The 21,948-nt window shown below is 37.7% G+C and overlaps 2 protein-coding genes across 2 annotated transcripts; one reads left to right on the top strand and one right to left on the bottom strand.

Annotated features, from left to right (window-relative positions):
• Positions 1-979: 979 nt before the first annotated feature.
• On the top strand, positions 980-2,396 carry LOC129364768 (cystatin-B-like). The gene is made up of 3 exons (XM_055037630.1): positions 980-1,135; positions 1,223-1,324; positions 2,085-2,396. The coding sequence occupies exons 1-3, from the start codon at positions 1,067-1,069 to the stop codon at positions 2,211-2,213; spliced, it is 300 nt and encodes a 99-aa protein (XP_054893605.1). The 5' UTR covers positions 980-1,066; the 3' UTR covers positions 2,214-2,396.
• Positions 2,397-4,052: 1,656 nt separating this feature from the next.
• On the bottom strand, positions 4,053-19,355 carry cpa6 (carboxypeptidase A6). Its single transcript, XM_055037196.1, has 11 exons — positions 19,026-19,355; positions 14,184-14,259; positions 10,817-10,941; positions 9,566-9,680; positions 9,077-9,178; positions 8,883-8,987; positions 6,744-6,854; positions 5,646-5,736; positions 5,208-5,410; positions 4,624-4,708; positions 4,053-4,522 (listed from the first exon to the last, which is right to left on the bottom strand). The coding sequence occupies exons 1-11, from the start codon at positions 19,139-19,141 to the stop codon at positions 4,308-4,310; spliced, it is 1,344 nt and encodes a 447-aa protein (XP_054893171.1). The 5' UTR covers positions 19,142-19,355; the 3' UTR covers positions 4,053-4,307.
• Positions 19,356-21,948: the final 2,593 nt, after the last annotated feature.

Raw genomic sequence — 21,948 nt, 5'->3', positions numbered from 1 at the left:
GGTCGATATAAACCACCACCATGAAAACCAAAAACACAGTAGATGGGTCACATACCGATGTGGAGTTTAAAGCAGTGTTATAAACAAAAATATCCCAAACTTTAAACCCTTCCTGTTGCGCCACCCTAGTGCAAAATTCATTTGACTATTTGCTGTGCCATTGATTGTTGTCAGAAAACCATAAGAGGTCCTGTTTGCTTGTTTCCCTGGTTCAACATACTATCAATCAAATGAATGAATCATTAGCTGCTTCCTGCAGAAGCTGATGGCATGCAGAGGAACTAGTTAAGCCATTTGTGTTAGAGTAGGAAAATACTTAAAACTTAGCAAAACCTGGAAATTGCTGTAGATTCTATCTTTTTCTCGATCTCTTTTAGCCTACTTTTTAATCTGCTCACACGCACAAGCCACAGCTTACACAGCCATGTTTCTGTATGACTGACACCAACATGTTTTTCTCGGGCCAAAAATACAACAACAGCAAAAACATTAAACAGAAGAGTGTAACGTCTAGACAAGGCGTTAATTTCTCTATCCAGTTTGCTCTTCAGAAAATAGTATACAGATTGGAGGGTGGAAAGTAGGAAAGAGGAAGAAGAACTGGGGTGAGGTGTTTGGTTTCTTTGGTTTTGCCATGACTCATGTTTTGTCCCAAAATCTCACTTCACTCCTCATTCCACGATGACAAGAAGAACTGGGCCTCAAAATCCAGCCAGCTGTGCAGTCAGTGAAGCATCCACTCCTCGGTCTGAACCACCCGACTCAGATGAGGGAAGCATGTGAAATGTAGAGTCCCCGTGCCTTTAAAAAGAAACGCGTGGGAAGCTTAAATCAACACGATGTTAACGCCGCTTAGCCTCTACTTATAAAGCAACCCAATTGTTTCGCTCATTCTATCATTCTAAATAAAAATAAAAACACACCCCTCTCTACTGTGTGATGGTACGCTCCGGGGCGCTGCTGCGTCATGTGATTTACATGCTCAATTTAAACGCCTCACAGACAGGCTGACTGGATATTTCTAAGGTTTTTCTGCCTCTGATCGCGTTTGCACTGACTCGTCAACATGCTGTGTGGAGGCACATCACCAACAGCGAAGGACGCCACGGCCGAAATTCAGGAGATGTGTAATAAGGTGAGGAAAAACGAGCTTCTTGACTAAAAAATAAAGAAATACTGCAAATGAATAGCAGCCCTGCTCAAATCGTCGCTGTTCTCTCAGATGAAGACTCAAGTGGAGCAGAAAGCAGGGAAGACCTATGAGACCTTCACCGCCAAGAGCTACAAGAGTCAGGTTGTAGCGGGGACCAACTTCTTCATCAAGGTTAGATCACACAGGACTAACCTGAAACCCTGAAAGCTTTTACGTGCATCAAGTGCCTTATTTTCTCTCTGATGATCCATGCGGTGGGCTGCTGGAAACAGTCAATAGCGCTTGTGATTACTTTTATTAACAGTTGACAGGGAGGATTCCAGATGTTAGTTTCAGACATGGCTCAGTCCTTTTCACACGACTCGCCGAGCAACACCGGACCGGAACCAGAGGCGTAGATACTCAGTTATTACTAGTGAGACAAGAGTCGCTGCTCTGCAAAAGGCAACGCAGTTTCATTTTACAATAGTCTCCATCTTTTTTTTTTTATGTTGCACGGGATTCAAGTCTAAATTGAATCACTTTTAACGTGTCTTTCTTTGATGCATACCACAGACAAAACACAGTGTGATAGCAACTGCTAAGCTATGAGCGAGTAGTAGAACTACAAAACAAACAAGTGCATTGTGGGTAATGTAGTACTAATTCAGGGCATGGCTTTAACACACAAAGTAGTGCATAATATCAAAGTGGGCGAAGAACCATGCATGTTTTTTTAATTTATTATTATTATTTCACTCTTTAAGACAAAAAAAAATTGAGGTGGCAACTCTGATAGATTTGAGAGCACAATCTCTCCGTTGTTTTTTGTTGTTCATGTCATCTGTTCTGATAATATGAAAAAGTTCAAGTAGTATCACATGTTATTTTACATAATCAAGGGTTTGCCCAAGCGAGTGCAGCGTAAACTGTTAGCTTTGATTATTTTCAGGTCCATGTCGGAGGCGATGAGCATATCCACATCCGTGTTTACAAGAAACTCCCGTGCCACGGAGAGGAATGTGAGGTGACCAGTGTTCAGCTCTCCAAGAGCCACCATGACCCCATTGAGTACTTCTAAACAACGGGCTCTCCAAACATCCCTCCAGTGCCTGCAGATTGCATCCTCCGTCTAATCTTCCCCAGTCACGTCATTGTTCTGCTCTCATACTGTAGTAACTGACCGTGTGGTGTGGATCATGAATGAAATCTGTTACGGAAATCATTTTGTACCATAAGTTTGAATAAACGAGTGAAAATTGAATTCTGGCTTGTTTTTCTTTGTCCTTGCTGTTGTAGTTGCCTGAGATCTCAAAATATAAATGTGGTAGATAAATGGGAAAGTAGCTGAAACATCTTTTTGTCTTCATCCTACAAGAGTAAATTCACAAAATGTACCCTCTCCTGAGCGCAGGCACCCTAACAACTGTTTATTTTTGAGACAAAAGTCTTAAATGTTTTTAAAATGACGAAAAAGCAGAATACTTGAGACACTGCTTTCCTTTCCCAGCTTTTATCATCCTGTTGCACAACCTGCAGAGAAGTGGACTTTATCCCTTCTTGTAGGAAATGAGCCACATTGCAGTGGCAGGCACAAAAAAATCTTTCTTATTGTCAGTCTGTTGAAAAGAGAACTGTTGCTGTGACTTCAGGTACTTTATTGATTTGTCATTATAACATTTCCACATAATTCCATTTTTATTACTTAAGAGTTTGTGGGTTTTTTTATTATTTGAATTTGGTCTACCATACACAAAATCTTTTGGCAGGTTTGCATGGGAATCAATTTTATAATCTGCATTTTGAATCTTTGTGAGATTGTATTAGTTTCATGTCTTGACAAGCATCTTTATTGAACCATGGATCTCACCACACCTCAAAGAAAAATGATACTGTCACATGCTGCCACTGTGTTGGTGGGAACAAGCTTTTCTCCACATTTCAAATAATCTGTTGGCTCCACCAGAAACTGATTGAGCTTTTGGTGAAAGGGCGTTGGTTGTCCTCTGGCCTATTTTTCAGACAAGTTGAGCTTTGTTTGAACCCTTTTTTTTTTCTCACACAAAATCAGAAATTACTCAGGCTATCTTTGTTTAATATTTAAATTAAGTTGATGATCTAAAACAGACACTTTGACAAAAAAAGAAGCAAAAACAGAATAAATCTGTGAGGGGTACACAACTTTTTACATAACAAATTTCAGCTCAAAAATAATGGGCCATGTTGCAGACTCGGATGTTGCCATAGAGGTGGTCATAAACAAAAGTACACAATTCTCTTATTAGAAACTGAAAGCATATACTCAAAGCATTTGTGAAGAAAAACAGTTTTTTCTATCACCTGAACCCAAAAGAGCAGCTCAAATTTACTGAAAAAGCTGAAGGGAAGCCGAAATCTGAGTATGAGTTAGGCTGCTAAAATAAAAACACATTAATTGTGAAAGAAACCTCCTAATTTTAAAATTCAGCAGACACTGAACAGGCAAAGCCAAGTCTCAGCATGGGAGATTAATTCTTGCTCTGGTTGATCCCAAAAGGCAAACATGACTAACCAGCTGGTCAGAGCAGACTTAGAGGTTTCATTGTCTCCATCTGAAAAACACGGGCAGCTCCCTGCTGTACCTGAATCCACCACATTAAGGTGACTAACCCAGTTATTGGGTTAGTCTAGAAACTTATGTTGCATGTTACGGGGACCTGTATTTGGATGCATTTTTCAAGGGGATAAATGACATTAAAATTCTGTTTGTCTTCATTCAAGATGAGGAACTAATTAACTTATTTTCTCAATGTTGAAAAGTGCTGATCCCAAGCTTTTTTTTAAACCCAAAACTATCAATTTTTTACATGCACTCTGGCTAGCAGAAGAGAAATAATGTTCAGATTCAGTGTGTAAACATACAAACAGTCACACACATGAATAGAATTATTAAACAAGTTGTTTATTTTTTTTAATATAAAAGATTGCTTATTATTTTATTCTTAAAGTGCCACCACAGCTCGTCAAGTGCTCACATCCCTACTATTTTACTGAGAAAAATAACTTTATATGCAGGGACTCTAAGGCCACCACAATCATTTCTTAAATGTAAAAATAATAAAAACAAATCGATGATATAAACTTGTATCATGTCTTTGAGATCTCCAATAACTTGTGGTAGAAAATTTTACAATAATCATATATATGAAAATTTGTTCTTGTCTGTGTTGCACTTCTTCAGCAGACCCGATGCAATGACTTTCACAGCTTTCAAGGTCTCAGTGCAGGTGGGTTTGATCAATGATTCTGGCAGGAGGAAACCAAAATGACCCGTATCCCTCAGTTCAAATGCAAAAGCATAGGGAATCCCATTCCTGTAGGCATAGTCAATAGAGCTGCCAGAGCTAATATCTGAAAATAAGTGAAAAAAAATGATAAGAATTATTAATAAAATCATTTCTGAGATTTCTTCTGGAAAACTCCAAGTTAATTATGAAAAACAGAAAACTCACATAATGTTGTGGCAGCAGGTCCATATCTGTACCTCACTCCATATGCAGAATATAGTGCTGTCACTGCATTCTGAGCTGCTGACTCCTGGGAAAAAAAAACAAAAAAACTTTTATGAAGTGTGGGTCAGTCGATCCTTTATTTAGGTACAGTCTTTGAACTTGTATGCTTTTTTTGGAATTATATGTGATTGATGTAACAAAATGAAGACCATTCCTGAAAGAAAATCTAATAGGGGCCAGAAAACAGTTGAGACTGAAGAAGAGACTCTAAACCTTATGAATCTAAGTATATTCATGTGCTAAAATGGTACAAAGCCCAGTACTAAATATAATTGAGAATTTGTAGCAAGTTTTTTAAACTTAGCTTGTGCTACTTTGCAAAGAATGGACCAAAAAAAAAAAAAAAGAAAAATCAGTTTCTACATGCAAATAGAGACATAACCCTAAAGATTTGCTGCTGAAAGAACAGTAATGTCATTTGGCAGAATATTGATTCAGGGTGGCTGAATGCAAATAGATCCTGCATAAGATCCAAATAAAACAAAGTGATGCTTGAGCAGCTTGTATTATGGTGGACTCCTTACCACACAGTTAAAGTTGGGAATTGGGGCATATTTGTAGGAGTACGGATAAAGGAGCATCTGCGCATAGGCGTGGATGGAGATGTACGCCTTTATGCGTTTCTTGTGCTTCCGTAGAAACTTGGCAACTGCTTTGACTTCAGGTTCAGATTCGGGGAAAGGGCCACAGTAGGTGTCATCACACGGATGGGAGGAAGCGCCCTCACCTTCAAAAGGAAGATAAATATTTCACTTTGGCTCATTTAACATAGATTGCTGTTGTTTTGGCTGCAAAACAACAGCAACAAAATGTTCACATAGCAATACCTTACATTGCTATGTATGTAACATAACATACATAGCAACATGTATGTTACCTTAGTTATTTGCAGGCTTTGCATGTTGTCATGAGTGTTGGAAAAAACCTATTTTATGGTAGTTAGACTTGAGAAAGTAACTCACTGCACCATTTCACCTTCCAGTTTCTGTTGGCATCCACACCCCTGCAGAGGAACTTGTGATTTTTGGAACGCGTCTTCCTCCAGAACCGATCCTGCAGAAATTAAGACAATTTTAGAGCTTAGCTATGTTAATAACCAGTAAAGTGTTTCTGCAATCATTAAAAGTCAATTCTTATGGATATTGTTTTTCTATATTTATGTAGTATGCTTGTTTCTTATCTAAATCTAAGAAATTCAGAATTTTAATTTATATTCTATTTAAAGGGGCTGCACAGTGGCGCAGTGGGTTGCGCTGTGGGTTGCGCTGTTGCCTTGCAGCAAGAAAGTCCTGGGTTCGATTCCCGGCCCGGGGGCTTTCTGCACGGAGTTTGCATGTTCTCCCTGTGAGTGCGTGGATTCTCTCCAGGTTCTCCGGCTTCCTCCCACAGTCCAAAAACACGATTGTCAGGTTAATTGGCCTTCCCAAAATTCTCCCTAGGTGTGAGTGTGTGTGTGCATGGTTGTTTGTCCTGTTTGTCTCTCTGTGATGCCCTGCAACAGACTGGCGACCTGTCCAGGGTGAACCCCGCCTCTCGCCCGGAACGCAGCGGGAAATAGGCACCAGCACCTCCTGACCCCGTTAGGGAGAAGGGTGCTCAGAAAATGGATAGATGGATGGATTCTATATCAAGGTATATATTTTTTTCAGGAACATTTTTTATGTTTTTAAACATATGAGTTTATTTCTTTTGGTAATATGTTTGATAATTCTCTCATGAGGTATGAAAAAACCCAAACTGCAAAAGTAAGAGGAAAAGACCAACACCCCAAAAGCACAGCAAAAACAACATCAGGGCATTTTGCAAAAAATAAAACTATATTCAACTAAAAAATAAAGAAAAGAAAGATTATCAAAATTAATTGAAAAAACAAAACTAAAACAATCAGATTGCACTTTTTCTTCTCTTACTGCAACTCCCCATCCTGAAAAACAAACAAACAAAAAAAAAAAACACAGGGTGACAGCTAAGTGAAACAACACCTCTTTAACATGAAGTTTAGACATTAGCTTCAGTTCTTCTTTAAAAACTAAGATAGCCAATCGTGAAGCATATTGTACCGTGTTCCAGCTGAAGTGATACCCATCCACATTGAAGACGGGCATGATGAAGAAATCAAGATGGTTGAGTAGTCGTGTCATCACAGAATCATACTTGTATGAGCTCAGTGCCTGAAATTATGCAAACAAATAAAAAAATTAGTAAGTTAAATAACAAACCTAGTTTTTCTTATGTCTTTTGTTTTGCTTCTCTTCACATTGTGTAACAATATGCATCTTCAAATCTGGAAATGTGTGTCCCATTTAGTTTCTAGCCAATGTTGACATGGTAGGGGTTTAAAAAAGACGCCACACTGACCTCTAGTGGTGCACCGACGTTACTACATATTTTCATATCTTGCATTTGATGTCACAACTTTTCTGCTTCCATTTTCTATTTATTGTTTTGTTGATAATTTTCTTATACAATTAACTTCCCCATCACTATCCTACAATCCCTTTCCTTCTGTCACTGTCTTTTAGTTTAGTGTTTCTTATGTCATGGTCTGTTGATTTAGTTTCTAACTCTACTTGATGTGTTTCAGTTAACTTTGCATTTTCACATTTTGCATCCCTACTCCAAAATAAATCATGTCCTACCAACTGCATGTGTGTCTTCTTCACACGCATTAAAAATTGACACATTAATACCACAAATTTCAATGTACTTTAATGACATTATGTAACAGGCCAACACAAAGTACTGCCTACAAAAACCACATTCAGCATGATAGAGAAAGGTTCCTATGTTTTTATTTATTTGTGTCCCTTAATTTACTCTGTCTTTTATTCGTGTTTATTTTAATGTTTACACTAATTTTTTCAAGCACTTTCTGACTTTTTCATCTGTGAAAGTTGTTTTACAAACATATTTTACTCACTTACTATGTGCAGTAGGACCCGCCAGCTGCTCTGAGTCAGTTAAACATTAAATAAATGTTTAACGCTTTATACAATTTAATTAATCAATTGGTTCATGCAATACAAAAATAAATAATTTTATATTTTTTTTGTCGGTTAGAAAAAAATTAAACACAAACTGAACTCTTTCCAACATATTTCTGCCTTGTATCTTAAGCCATGTCTGAAAGTCCTTTTGATATCAAGCTGAACAAACTCTTTAAATCAGGGCTCTAAACTTATATAAACTCTACAGTGTATCCTTTTTCTTCTGGCTCTTACTGTGTTTCTAATCCCATTCATCTGGGGTACAAATGGTACATAAAAAGGGGGAAAATAAACATTCTTGCAGAGTCTGGTTCTGCTCTGGCTTTCATTTCAGAGAAAATAACTGAAACTAAAAGCCCATTTCCACTTTAGGGATCTCCTCAGGCAATCCAAAGCATAATTAACCACCCTCCATTCCCGCTGCATTTACCAGAGTAAGAGCCCGCAACACAGGTAGAGATTTACCCTACAAGAAAACTCCTGGGGTGCAGCACTTTTGATATTACTCCAAACCTTTGGGGCAAAGCTTTAAGGAAGGACGATGCTTCCTTAAAGTTTTGTTTGCATTTTTCTTTTTAATTAAACTGTGACAAATAAAAATAAATTCATAACTCCAAAATTAGATTTTTGTAATGCTCTTTTATGAGCTTTACTACCACCACCTCCCCTGTTAACTGTTGTTTTTTGTTTGTTTTTATGGCAGACGCATAAAAACTCCATCTACTCATTTTCATGCAGTTGGTGGTAATTTTACATAAGTGAAGATTACTCAATTATAATTTTTTTTTGTACAAATCACAGCTTTGTTCATGAGTTGTTACTGGTGGGGTTTTTAGCATTTCACAATTAGCTATTGAGGGAAGGCACAATGAGCAACCTGCTTGTTGTCACTGGACAACGTTTTCTTACAGACATCAAACAGTACAATGAGACCGAGCGTTCATGGTAATTGAGTTTTGAGAAAACAGGTTTAGGGTAGCAAAGGAACATGAAGCTTTCATGTAAAAGTGGGGAATACAACTTGTGTGAATGTTTGGATGAATATCACAGCTGTAAAATGCATACTAACATTAGGAAAGCCATGCAAGACAAATGGACCGCTATTGTCTTGGTAAAAGACTTTTAACCCAGATTGCTTGATAATATGTGCAAGGAAAGAAGGCTTAAACATCGCTTCAGTGATCAAATCTGCAGACAGCTCAACAGAAGTACCTCTTTGACAAACCACTGGCAGAAAGCAGGTCCAATCCACTCTCTGGCGTGAACGCCGCAGTCAATCCACACGGATTTCTTTTGCAGACGGCTTTTCTTTCCTAGCTGACAGGACAAAAATCCTAGTCAGGACACAGTTGTGTTTCAATGCACATTTCCTTTGTCATTTCTATTTAATTTTGGTTTTCTCCTACCTGAAGCACAAAAAGCGGTCTCCCCTCATATGACTTCCCCAGAGACAACATAGAAACCAGCTCAGGGCGACTTCTGTTCATTTCAAACATCCAGTTCTGAATCTGCAATCATAATTTGTGAATTGCATAAAAATGCAGAGTAGTTTTAAGTTGTGCTGTTCCTTTAATGTGTCTCTGCAGGTACACTGTGGTAAGTTTGTAAATGTAATTATCACTAGGAATGTGTGGATAAACATCTCAGGATTTAAAGGGTGTCATGATTTTTTTTTTTCCCAGGCAGATGGACGACATACCTGCATAAATAATGATAATGGCTGAAGCTATAAACTGTGGTGGAGTGTTTGTGAGACAATAAAACAGGAGAAATAGAGCTGCATGAAAAAGGCACTCTGAGTGCCTGAAGCAGCTGAATGCCTTAATAAAGATGCTTGTTATGTGAACGGTGCTTTAGCACAGAACTGTGACAGTGACAGGTGGGGCAACACCTACCTCCTCCAGCGAGTGGTAAACCTCGTAGTCGTACTGAGACTCTGACCTCCGCTTACGGGAGGAGCGATATCCTGTCTGCTTTTCAATTTCTTTCTGCAGATCGGAGATGAGCATCCTGTGGGAGGTAGAAATAGGGAGAGAAACATTTTCCCACCATTTTTGAGTTACGTGAACGAACTTTTCAATGATTTTCCAATTTTGTTTATTACTTGACATATCTATAAAAGTAATATTTTTAAATTATTTCTCAGTCTCTTTCCTCCGTAATGTTTTCTTTTCACCGTCTCTTCGTCTCCAGTAGAGCTCTGCTGCTTTTACGCATGTCTCTGCTTTATCATAGGACTGACTGGATTCTGAGGAGGCCATTCAGCCAAAGTCTGATGTTTTTGCTGAGGCAACTACTTTGCACACCAGGGTTTGACGTTTGTTTAAAAGGACATTTTTAAGTCTGTGTAATTGTTATAAAGCTCTGACTGATGCAACAGTATAACATTAATATAATACCTCCTAACAGTTTCCTATTTACTGGGATATGACGGTGTTGAAATGAACTGCTGGATTAGATAGGTCTTTGTATTGTGCTCCATCATAACACTAATTATACATCATCAGTCAATGTGTCTGACAGCACAATTAAAAGTTATACTATAATTATCAAGATCTGTCACATGTTTGAAGTTTTTTTTCTTCACCCCCCATCTGAGAAAGAAGTAGATAATGTGACCCTTTTGTCATCATGTTCATTTGGGCATGAGACCTTTTACTCCATAAAACATCAGTTGCATCATCTAAGCTGATCATGTGGAGAAAAAAAATTGGTGCGAAAGATTTCCAACACACAGAGCTGATCTCTTGCACAGAGTTGAAATTTCTCCCCAATGACTGAGATGACAACAAAAGTCTTTATTTTTTTAGCTGCTGATTCTTCCATAGAGCTTCGTCACTCTGGCGTTAATTTTCAAGAGGGATGGCAAACAAAGATGAAGGAGTTGCTTTGTGAAGTGGCCAGGGAGAGAAGTTTGAGTCCATGTTAAACATTTTGGATGCAAGCCATGGCCAGCACTGCATATGAGAATAATATTTCATGTCAGCAGGAAAACAGGGTAATTCCAATAACCTTAGAGAGAGACAACAAATGTGTGTCTTTCAGGCTGTTTATAACTTTAGTTTTGTTTTTCTCATTATAAAATAGGACAGTATCCAGTTTTAGGAACTCTTGCAAAGCAAAAACCATGCATGCAGTCTGCTTACCGATACTTGATTCTTTCCAGCTTTAGCCGAGCACGCAGATGATGTGTGTCATTTTGCTTCACATGAACATCCACTGTGGCATTGCGATGGATTAGAGAAGCACTGTTCGGTTGCCACAAGTCCACCTGAAGCATGAAATTGGGTAATAAATCAGTCAGAAATTCAGGGCACCTTTTCATACTTTCACTTTAAAGAGGAGAAATATGAGATATAAGATGTTTGTGTAAAATTCTTCAAAAATATTCAGATTCAGACTATGTTAATCCCAACACTTTTTTTTTGTCCATTTGACACAAACAGAGCTGCACCTATCCAGATTTTAATGGTCGATACAAATTCCAGGGATTTTAATCTGACTATAACACCTACGATGTCCTGCAACAATAATCCCTCATACTCCTCTCAAACTTAAATGCATTTCCTTATAAATTTTACATAAAGGAATCAAATCAAATTTGAATACATAAAAGAGCTGACATCCGCCCGTTCGCAAAATAAATACAGACATTGAGTGATAACGCAGATAAAACAACACACTGAGAAATGGAGAGCGTCTGAGGAAGGAAAACGTGTCCAAGAGAGTATCTTCAACCAAATAGGCAGGCAGTAATCTTCAAATTATAGACAATTATCAGGTGAACTGCAGTACATGTGCAATCATCCTCAGCTGGCTCTCATTTGCTGGACATATGCTTATTAATGTGTCAACTTCTAAAAGTTTACAGAATGCGTAGCTGATTATTTTAACTCCTGGACTGAAACCCATCAACCAGAACGTTTGGTGCCCCAGAGTGTAAACTACATTTATATTGTGCCACTTTTTATGCCATTTCTCATAATAAACCTTCGAATGTTTTAGGCCCGCTCTTTTAATGCCCAAAAAAAAGCTAAAACAACAAAAACAAAAAACATGTATCCCACAAGGGACAATTAAAAATCAACGCTTTATGGCTTCATTTAACGTTCAGTTTCTTAAAGTCCCTTCGGCCAGCTATGAATAATTGAATTAGTATTATTCTGTTTCATGTGGTAGCAGAGTGGGCAAAGCAAGAAGAGGAAAGTTATAGCTCAATAAAAACTGATTTGTTTCACATCAGGGCAACGATGTGACGCTGTCTCACTGTCTGGAATTTAAAATAAGACGACCAAACACGATCGCACTGAAAAAAAGCCCCAATGTGTCTGTTTTTGTAAACTCAGACAAAAATACACATCCTTAGTTCCTGTTGTCAAATAGCAGATGTGTATGAACAGTCTGAAAAGAAAGCAGCATTTAATATATTTTGTCTTTTCCTTTCAGCTTTCCCATGTTTTTAACTCAAAGTTCAATTAAGTTAAAAGTCGATTCTGTATAAAAATATGTATGTAAAAACTTTTACAGATATTTATTGTTGTGCATCACCTGGGGAACAAGAGCTGAGGGCAGATGGTAGATGGTACAGATGGCAGAAATGTCAGCTGAAGAGGAAATTGAACAAAAATGGCTCTTGTATTAATAGTAACATATTGTTAGACAGTCTGCATGGTGGGTGAATGTTAGCTCCATTTCCTCTTAGCAGAGAGCTTTCTGTCTGCACATTGCAGACAGAAAGGTTACGCTCCATATATAGAGAGCACTGCTAATTAGTCCCAAAAAATATGTTTTTTTTTTAAAGGGTTAAAAAGTCTAAGACTATGATTAGATTTTTGGTTAAAGTGATCACTGATGTTATTCAACCTAAAGTGAACAGATGTGTAACAAAAGTACAAAACCAGTCTGTTTGCCCTGACATAGATGTTGAAAATAACATTACACAAATTTAATAATTGTTCCATGAAATGTTTAAATTTGTATGTTTGTATTTACTTCAGATAAAAAACAGGTGATTATATTTTGATGTACAGTTTTAAGTGATACTAAATTTTCCCCCTGTTCTCAGACAAATTCTTGTATAAAACCCTTGTCTAAATAAAGGATTCGGTTTTGTAGATACAGCAATTTGTTTATATCTGACACTGTTTTGGTAAAGCTGCTTAGAATAAACACTCAACCAAATGATTTTTTTTCATATTAAATATTGTGTCACTTAAGTTTATTTCATTAATAAACAGAAACCGAATGAACCAGGACACCTGCAATCTCTGCCATTGAGTCTCTGACCTGATGTGCGTCTTGAAGCTCACAATTTAGAAACACACTGGAGGCGGTGCGGTGTGTGGAAGCTACTGAGAACACACGTACACAGCTGTCCAAACAGTAGCCACTGCTGGTGTTGTTTCTGCTGCACCCTCTGCCAGCTCTGTGCTTGCATCGCTTCCAAATACAATAGCTCAGTTCTGACCAGTGGCTATTAGAAGCATTCACTGAGTCCATTTTGTCCTTGTTTTGCCCAGCAGTGCTTCATCACTCATGGGGGATAGAGAAAGTTTAAACGGCCATATTAAAAGTTGCTATGTAAACATTGAGATCAAAATCCTTTCCATCATATGCTGCGTCATATTTGTTTTTAACTTAGTGATGACTGTCTTCATTGTGTTAAACAAATGGTTATGCTAAACTGTAACAGTGGGAAGATGTTATGTCAAATGCAAAGATTATTTCTTAATTTCTTTACCATTTATTACTGAATTTTATTACTTTATCGCTGGTTTGTTTGTTTTAGTAATTGTTGCTGTAAATTAGGGGTGCACCAATATATTGGCGAGCCGATTTAGCTGTGCCGATTTCCTTAATTTTGGGAGATCGGTGATCAGCCGATTTTTACATGTGAAGCTGATCTTGTCCATCAACCTCGGCAAATGTCTAAAAATCAACTACTGTGATTTTCTTTGCTTCCATGAGAGAAAAAGTTAAGCTTTTTAAATGAACGGCCAGAAATCTGCAATCGGTGCCCCCCTACTGTAGATACTTTCTACTGGTATAAAAAGCATATCTGAAAAAGAAGAAACAACATTTGTAAATCATAATTTGAATCATCAATCAAATCCATAGTTTTCATGTAGAATAAGTATCTCTGTCCATTTTCAAACCAACCTTTTATGCTAAAGCATGAGCAAACTGGAACCTTGTGTGAAGACGGTCTTGGTCGCTCCTGACTCTAATGGATAATTACTTCCAAATGAGTTTGAGAGAAGAGGAGAGGTCTTTGTCTCCTCTGTGGCTTACTGCCTAATTTCAGTGTCTTTGAAACATATGTTCACAGAGTTGAAACATCTGAACAATCTACCAAGAAAATGAAAAAAAAAAACTCATATTGGTCTAAGCTTCTAAATTGAGATGATCACTGAGGGTCCCAGACTGTGATATCCTGCTGAGATATATAGTATGATACCTCAGAATACAAAGAGATGTTTAAAGTTTTAGGGAAATAGATTAAACAATGCCAACCTTAATCAGTCCCAAGATTTTCTTGAGGGCTTGTACCTCTGTGTCGTTAGTCAGGGTAATCCTGAAGACCTGGTCGCTGTGGAAAAAACACAAGTCCTCTAAGGTTCAGGTTACAGCAACAATAATAGAAAAGAAAAAACACCCCAAAAGGCGTTTTTACAGCATTTCCACCCACTTCAACACACATTCACAGAGTGCATGTAGTAAAAACACCTGGGCTACAAAGTCAAGTCATGAAACAAGTCTTTCTGGCAGCTAAAGGTGACACTTGTTGACACTTGTAATAACAGATTTCAGAAAGTGAAATGGGGGCTTTCCTCTTTCAGTATCTCAGAACAGGGCAGAACTAAATAACATGTTTCAGACTTCATTATAAGATTATGTTACCAGTCTATAAAGGTGACGCCTGCAGCCAGCAGATACAGTAGCAGCAGCTGCATTTATGGACTTTCCTGTTTAAAACGTAATTGTGTTGTTATTTTATGCGAAACACCAACAACATAAACTTAAATTTTTATTTAAATGGGGCTAAATAATAAAAAATAAGCAACCACTTCATTTTTATCAAATACGATATTTTTTAAGACTGTGCAATGTTCAAACACCTCATCCTTCCAACACGTACATCATACAAGTCCTCAAAGATATGAAGCACACACTGAGCCCAAAAAAATAAATCTTGCTTAAAATGCACACATTTATGCATATATACACAAACATGTATTCACACACACATATATATATCCATCTATCTTTCTAGTTACATTAAAAAACATCAATATAGAAAGTTTTTCATACACCATGTGACAAACACAAAATAAATATGTTGTAATTCCAGCTTTAAAAAAAAAAAAATTGCATAACTTACCAGATAAGAACTCTAAGAGGAGAAGTTCAATGATGTTTCTTGTCACATGCTATTCAGCAAAATTAATCCAATATGGGTTGCTATGACAAGACAGCAGCCATAGGCCTAAACATGCTTGTAATAACTCATCATTTCTGTATTTTTCCACCATTCTTCTGACATGTTGAGTTTTTTTTTTTTTTTTTTAAGACTGTCACACAGGAAGCTGAGCTTCATTAAACAAAAATGGGAACAGCCCATTCATGAGGTCCAAGAAACAAAAGTGCCAGGTGTCCCACAGAAGTGGACTCCTCCTGTCACTGACTGAAGAAATAACCTATTTGTAAAGGAGCAGCACTGACAGAAAACATTGCAGATCAACATTTTTGAAAGAAAAGAATAGCAAGTCTAAATTTAGTTTTTAAATACCAATGCTGCTTTTAATCACCATCTGTTTCAAGGGCGAAGATAAAATTTAGAACTAAATCCAACAGAGACATGAAAATGAATGCTCTTATGCACTTTGTTCAATCTGATTGAGCTTCAGCTATTTTACAAAGTAGAACCATTTCAAATTTCAGTCAAAAGTTATGGAAAGGCTCATAGCTTTTGCTCTTGTTCACTGTGTACAAGAGCAAAATGTTGTATGTAGTGTTATCTCAAATGCATGCCACACTTCTCAGATTTTAACTTGAAAGACAAAATAGTTGTCTATCTCCAGATAGCATCTGATAGGCAGGGGTGCAGCCTGAACAGGGATCCAAAAAGCTCATCCATGCACACATAAACTCCATATAGAAAACACCACAAACGATGAAATAAAGATATTTTATATTTTAGGTGTCTGTGACATTTATAGTAGAGGTTAAGTGGCTCTAGATAAATTTTATGTAGGGATAATTTCTCCTATGATTATGATAGTTATTGCCCCCAGGTCTGTGATGAAGAAAACATTTTACAGTTTTAGTCTTATAAAGTGTTGAAAGCACTTTTGTGAGGCAAAAAATGTTTTGCTACTTTGAGGTCTTACGTCATTAGATCCCTTCGTATGTCACACTTTTTTCCATATTCTGTGATACGACTGTTTTTGTTACTGCGTCTGTCTGCCTGGCAAAGTTATTTCCGCTTTACAGCCACCAACCAAAAGGGATTTCTCAGATAAAGCTGCCTTTAAGTTGTCAAGTCTGTTGATTCTCTCTGCAGAAGGCTGTCTGGCATAACAGCAACTTGTCTCTCACATAATCTGGTCTTTAAACCAAATAGGTGTGTCTCAGTGTTGTTTATGCATCGATGTAAACTTTAACTGTCTCCGTTTTTGGATCTCTGTGTTTGCAATTTTTGAGATGCTTTCTAATGACTAATTTTATCACTTCATTTTGAAACAGAACAGCCTGTTTTGCACGCTTCCATGCAGACATGAATGTAAAGCCAAAATATGTGGTGTCTGGGAGAGAAAATGTGGGAGTTTTTAAGCTCTGATGCTCTGCCTCTTCCCCTGTTAAAACACTTCAAAGGCTCCTCTGAAACAGACCGTAAATATCTTCTGCCCCACTTTCTATACGTTTTCAGAGATTACTCCCGCCCCTGCAACTGAACATCACTTATCTTCAGAAATTCACATCCCAGGACAACCTTGTGTTGTCTTATAGTAAATGTGGGATAGTTTACCTCTCAGATAAATTCAAATCAAAAAGTTTTTTCCTTTTTCTTTTGCAATTACAAGAACAAATGGTGTCAAACATAGAGCTCAGTGTTCCTGCCTGTAGCTTTATAAATTGTGAGCAACCCGCCCCCCCTTCCCTACTGCTTCTTATCCTACTGCAATCAGCAGAGCCAGCCTGAGGCATAGCGGACCAAGTCGCTGATTAGGAGCCACCAGGCCAGCAGGAGCCCCCAATGAGGAACAGGATTTTCACACAGTACATGTCTGACAACCTGGTTCACTGTTGTGGGACAGAGCTGACTTTCTCATTCATATTTCCAAATAGAAAATTATAAACTGTTTAAAAATATACATTTGTTCAAATGTATTTAGATGAAATTTCTATTCATCTAAAATCCTACATTTCATTAATTCGCTATAGTCTAGACTAGTCAGCTCCTACAGACTATAGTGGTGGCAGCAAATAGCAAACATCTGGTGGAACAGCGCATCTGCTGCGCTTATCATATAAACCACTTCTGAGTCAAGTGCTTGTAAGAACAGTTTTAAACAGCATAATGTTGGGATGACATGCTGAAGGCAGAATGTCAGAAAGATACTATGCTATTGAAGCTGCAGAAGCATCAAATTGCAAAGTCAAAATTTTCTTTTAAGCTATATTTAATATATACACATTCTTTTTATAACACTAAAGACAACATAGTTACTATAAAATGGCACTGTGTGCCTGGAAAGTACGTTATAAAGTTCTGTGCTGGTGGGACACATTTTATGGACTTAGTAACTGTTTCCAGATAAATCTCAACAGGTAATCAGTAATTAGCAACATATACTGTTGGAAGAAGAACTAGGAACACTTTTCTCCTTCAGCCCAACCTCACTGAGTCTGCACTAAAACTTGGTGCACTGGACAGGACTGCAAGAGCAAATGAGTGAGTCAATTGCCAGAATCTGCACAGATTGCCATCAGTCAGTAAAAAGAATTTATTTTTGTCTCCCTGGCATCATAACACATACAAATTTGCTGTGGTGGCTGGTAGGAAAATGCCTTACAGTGTCTTGCAAAAGAATCGAAAGGCCTTGAACTTGTTCTCACTTTGTGACAGAACACAAACCTCAGTGTATTATATTGTGAGAGACCAACACAAAGGAGCACATAACCGTAAACTGTAAGGGAGAAGTAATATGTATTTCAATTGTTATTTTTCTACACATTAAAACCACAAAGTGTGGGGTGCGTTTGTAGTAAGCCCTCCTGTGTGCATAATTTAAAAAACTGCAAATATTGATGCAAGTCCCTACCAGACGTAGTTGCTACATTTCTTATCAAACTTCTTTGTATAACAGCTCAAGCTCAGTCAGACTATGAGGAGCATTCCTGAACATAGATTAGACACAAATGATCAGATTTCATTCTGACTAGTGAATTATGTTTTCATCTAAACCATTCCATGTTGTACTTCTGACTGTACGACATTGGCTGTTGTCCTGTTGGAATGTGAACCTTTGCTCCATTCTAGAATCTTTTGCAACCGCTAACAGGTTTCCCTTTTGTTCTCCATCCATCTTCCCATAAACTCTGACTAGCTTCCAGGTTCTAGGAAAGGTCTTCCTGCAACATGATGCTGCCAACCTCAAGTTTCCAGTGTTGGTGTTCAGAGTTGGTCTTCTACCACACGAAGAGTTTTGAAGAACACCAAAGTTGTTACCAGACCCCCTTTTTGTACACGTTCTTCCATACAGGTGATCTGAAGAGTGTCTGACTAATAGTTAAACAAGTTGTCCAACCTAAGTTATTGGATACCATACCATACGGTTTTCATGTTGGAATGATGGACTGAACAGCACATAGTAAGAACTTCAGGGCTTGCGCTATTGTTTTCTGACCTAACCACATTGTAAACGTCTTCACAATTTTATCCTTGACCTATCTGCTGTGTTCTTTGGTCTTAATAAGGCTCTAATTAAAAAATGTCTTCATTTCAATTACAGGTATCAAAGGAGATAAGAATGAACACTCATGAATGCTGCATTCCACATTGTTATTGTTGAAAACGTTTTGACGACCATGCAAGCACTAAGATCAAATTCTGCCTTGGGGCAACTTAACTTTGGGCTGATCCAGGACATTTGACAAGGGAAAGATGTTAAAGTGTTAGCAATTTAATTCTGTAAATGGTGAATAGCTACCACAAAGATTTTCTCTGTTCTCTAGTCAGCTTTAAAAAAAATTTATTTTTGTTTTTGCCTTTTTATGCATCTTTATAAGGATAGGACACTTCTAAAAACAGTGAGTGGTGTGTGTTAAGCGTGTGCGCTTTAATTCACTCACCCTGCGTAGCGGTTGTTGTACTGATACGCGCCGACGGGATGTGGCACATTACTGCAGATTATCACACAGGCCAGTAAAACCGAGACGCCAAATGTCCTTTTATGCTCCAGGTCCATCACAGGGGAGCAGGGTCAGAGACCGGGGACACTTTGCGGGACGCAGGTCAGTCACAAAGAGACGCTTCCAGGACTCCCGGGTTCAGTCCCCGCCGTCGGCAGGCTGGCTGCAGAAGTGTCGGGTTGCACTCGCGGGCTGTCCTGCGCTCAGATGGTTGTATGGAAATTCCACCTCCACTGAAGCTGTGGAGGGGGATCAACAACAGAGGTAGCGGTTCTTTTTAAAACAAGGAGGACCCGAGTCACGTGGTCCACAGGAACAGTCGGAAAAATGACAGAGGACGTGTGTGTGTGCGTGTATGCGTGTGAGCAAATTCCCATGCTGATGTTGATTCATTCGTCTGGTGAACAAAAAAAACACTTTGCATTGCTTTCTTTTGCACATACTTTGTGAGATGTAACTTTTACTTTAACACCAACCAGTCTTTGTTCCCCAATCTGTCAAGATTCATTTCCAAACCCAAATAAAGAAACAGCACTGATAGTGCGCCAGCTCCTTTTTCTTTTTCCCTGCACTGGTGATTTTGTTTTTCTTTTTTTGCTTATTGCAAAAACAAAACAAAACAAAAAAAAGGTTTAATTTAAATTTTGAAAAGTTTTGGAAATTACATACTTTTTCAGCAAAAATTTTTCTGTAAACTTTCATTGGTTAAAATTTTTTTTTATGTTCATCATAGCTATTATAAAAGATATATATATATATATATATATATATATATATATATATATATATATTATATATATATATATATATATTGTTCCAACACTTATTGTTCCTTCTGCCATTGCCTTCCTGTGTAATTCTACTTCAGGACCTTTTTGTCAAACCCAGAAACTAAAAGAAAAAACACAGTTTTTTCTTTAGCACTATTATAAAGTGTCTGTGGGAGAAAATATGTTTTTACACAAAAAGAAATTTGTCGAAGATCCGCTTTTGTATGTTTTGACCTTTTTTTGTCTCATATTTGAAGAATTGATGCATCAAATTGGTGTTTTTGGTTGTCTTTCATAATCACATTATGGACAGTTTTTAAAGATGTAAAAATCCAGTATTAAACAATGTATTCAAGTATTTAGAGGTGAAGTGTGCATTGAGGTTCTGAATCTTTGAAGTTTCACAACCAGCCACCAGTGCTGTCCATGTGTTGGCACAGGTCCACTACAAATTCCTCCGTGGAGCTGTTAATGTCGCCTCCTTTTATTCAAGGCTATCCGTGCCTCCGTTTGATCCTCACTTATCATCCAACCCTGTGATTAAATGTCTAAGTCAACCGAAGGCTTTGCCTTTTGTGACTGCACATTTTTCACATGCTTCTCTCCAGTGTCAATAGTTTGCCACCTGTTTTTCACCATTTAGTATACAAAAGAGACGCCAAATGCACTTCCAGCTCCCAGTAGCATAATTTTGCTAATAAGAGACATGTGGCGTAATAAAGGAGAGACTCTTGTAATTTTTGTTGGGAAACAGAATTTTCTTTGGAGAGTCCTATGCTTTATTTTCATACTGTATTCTGAATTTTGTTTCTGTGCACTTTTGTTCCTTGAGAGGAGCTGTTTAGCTTTGTTTCCCTATTTCTAGTGTTTCTGTTTTTGTTTATATCCAGTCACTTTCTAAAGGCAGCCTCCATCTGCTTCCAGTTGGTCAACTCAACCTTATGTTTGCTGATTAATAACAATCCACCAAACATTTACGCTGTCTGACCTCCTATGTACACTGTCAGATCTATTGTTACCAACTTTGTGTCTTGTAGGTTTTCTCTTTACTGCGTCCTTCACAGCTGGCATATTTAACACGACTTTTTGAAAACTGCAACATTTGGATAGAAATCCAAATGTAGAAATGCTTTAAAATCAGAAGATATACTAATAGGTTCATTAAAACAATTAACCTTATAGTTTCTCACAAAGCATTTATAGAATAGTAGAATTTGGATGACAATATTAAATGCTTTTTTGTTTGTTTATTTAAAGACTAATACAGTGCACATAATACAAAGCAGATATCGTGCATACACATTTATAGACGGAGCTCATTTGCAGCACCTATTCCGTCTAAACGTTAACAGTTTTGTGTTTTCATGCCCCTCCCAGTAGTGGACTTCTTCCATTGTTGTTTCTTTATTTTCAATATTCCTCCCAGCCTTTTGTTCTTCCAATTTGTTCTACACTTTGTTTTGGAGTTGTTTTGCACTTAGTATTATCTTCTCGTTCTAGTTTACTCCTTCTGTTAATCTAATTTATCTTCTTCAGTGGTGGATGTATTTTGTTAGGTTTGGTACTTATTTCTGCTGTTCTGTAGGTTCTCTTTCTTCTTGTTTCATCTTTACTTTTGCCTTAGTCATCTTCCCCAGCTGCTGGTCATTTATCTCATCAAGCATCACTGCTCCCTTCCCAGCTGTAGTGAGTTTCCCTAATTAGTTTCTTTGTCATCGCCACTCCCTATACACTCCTGGTTCCTTTCATTTGTTCCGTTGATCTGTTTACCTCATGTCACTGTTGCTCCTTGTCTCATGCTCTGGTTTCCAGTATTTGTCTGTTTTGGTATTCATTCATTAAATCATGGTTCATATGACCGCCCCATTCTCCTGTCTGCACTTTGATCCTACTCCCCTGTCTGCACCTCATGACGTGTATTTAATCAAATTTATTCTTTTGAACAATTTCCAGTAAAGACATGTGAATGTCACTTACTGCTGCTTTAAAAGTAGTTTATTTAGATGAATTTTTAAAAAAATGTTATTTTAAATCCATGATGTTTTAATTTCCATTCTTCACACAGGAAGATGTGAATTTATCCTAAAACGGCA

Source organism: Poeciliopsis prolifica, unplaced genomic scaffold (assembly GCF_027474105.1).
Source record: "Poeciliopsis prolifica strain line A6 unplaced genomic scaffold, Auburn_PproV2 SCAFFOLD012, whole genome shotgun sequence".
In the NCBI taxonomy this organism is placed as follows: domain Eukaryota; kingdom Metazoa; phylum Chordata; class Actinopteri; order Cyprinodontiformes; family Poeciliidae; genus Poeciliopsis; species Poeciliopsis prolifica.
This window is presented reverse-complemented; position numbering and strand designations above follow the sequence as displayed.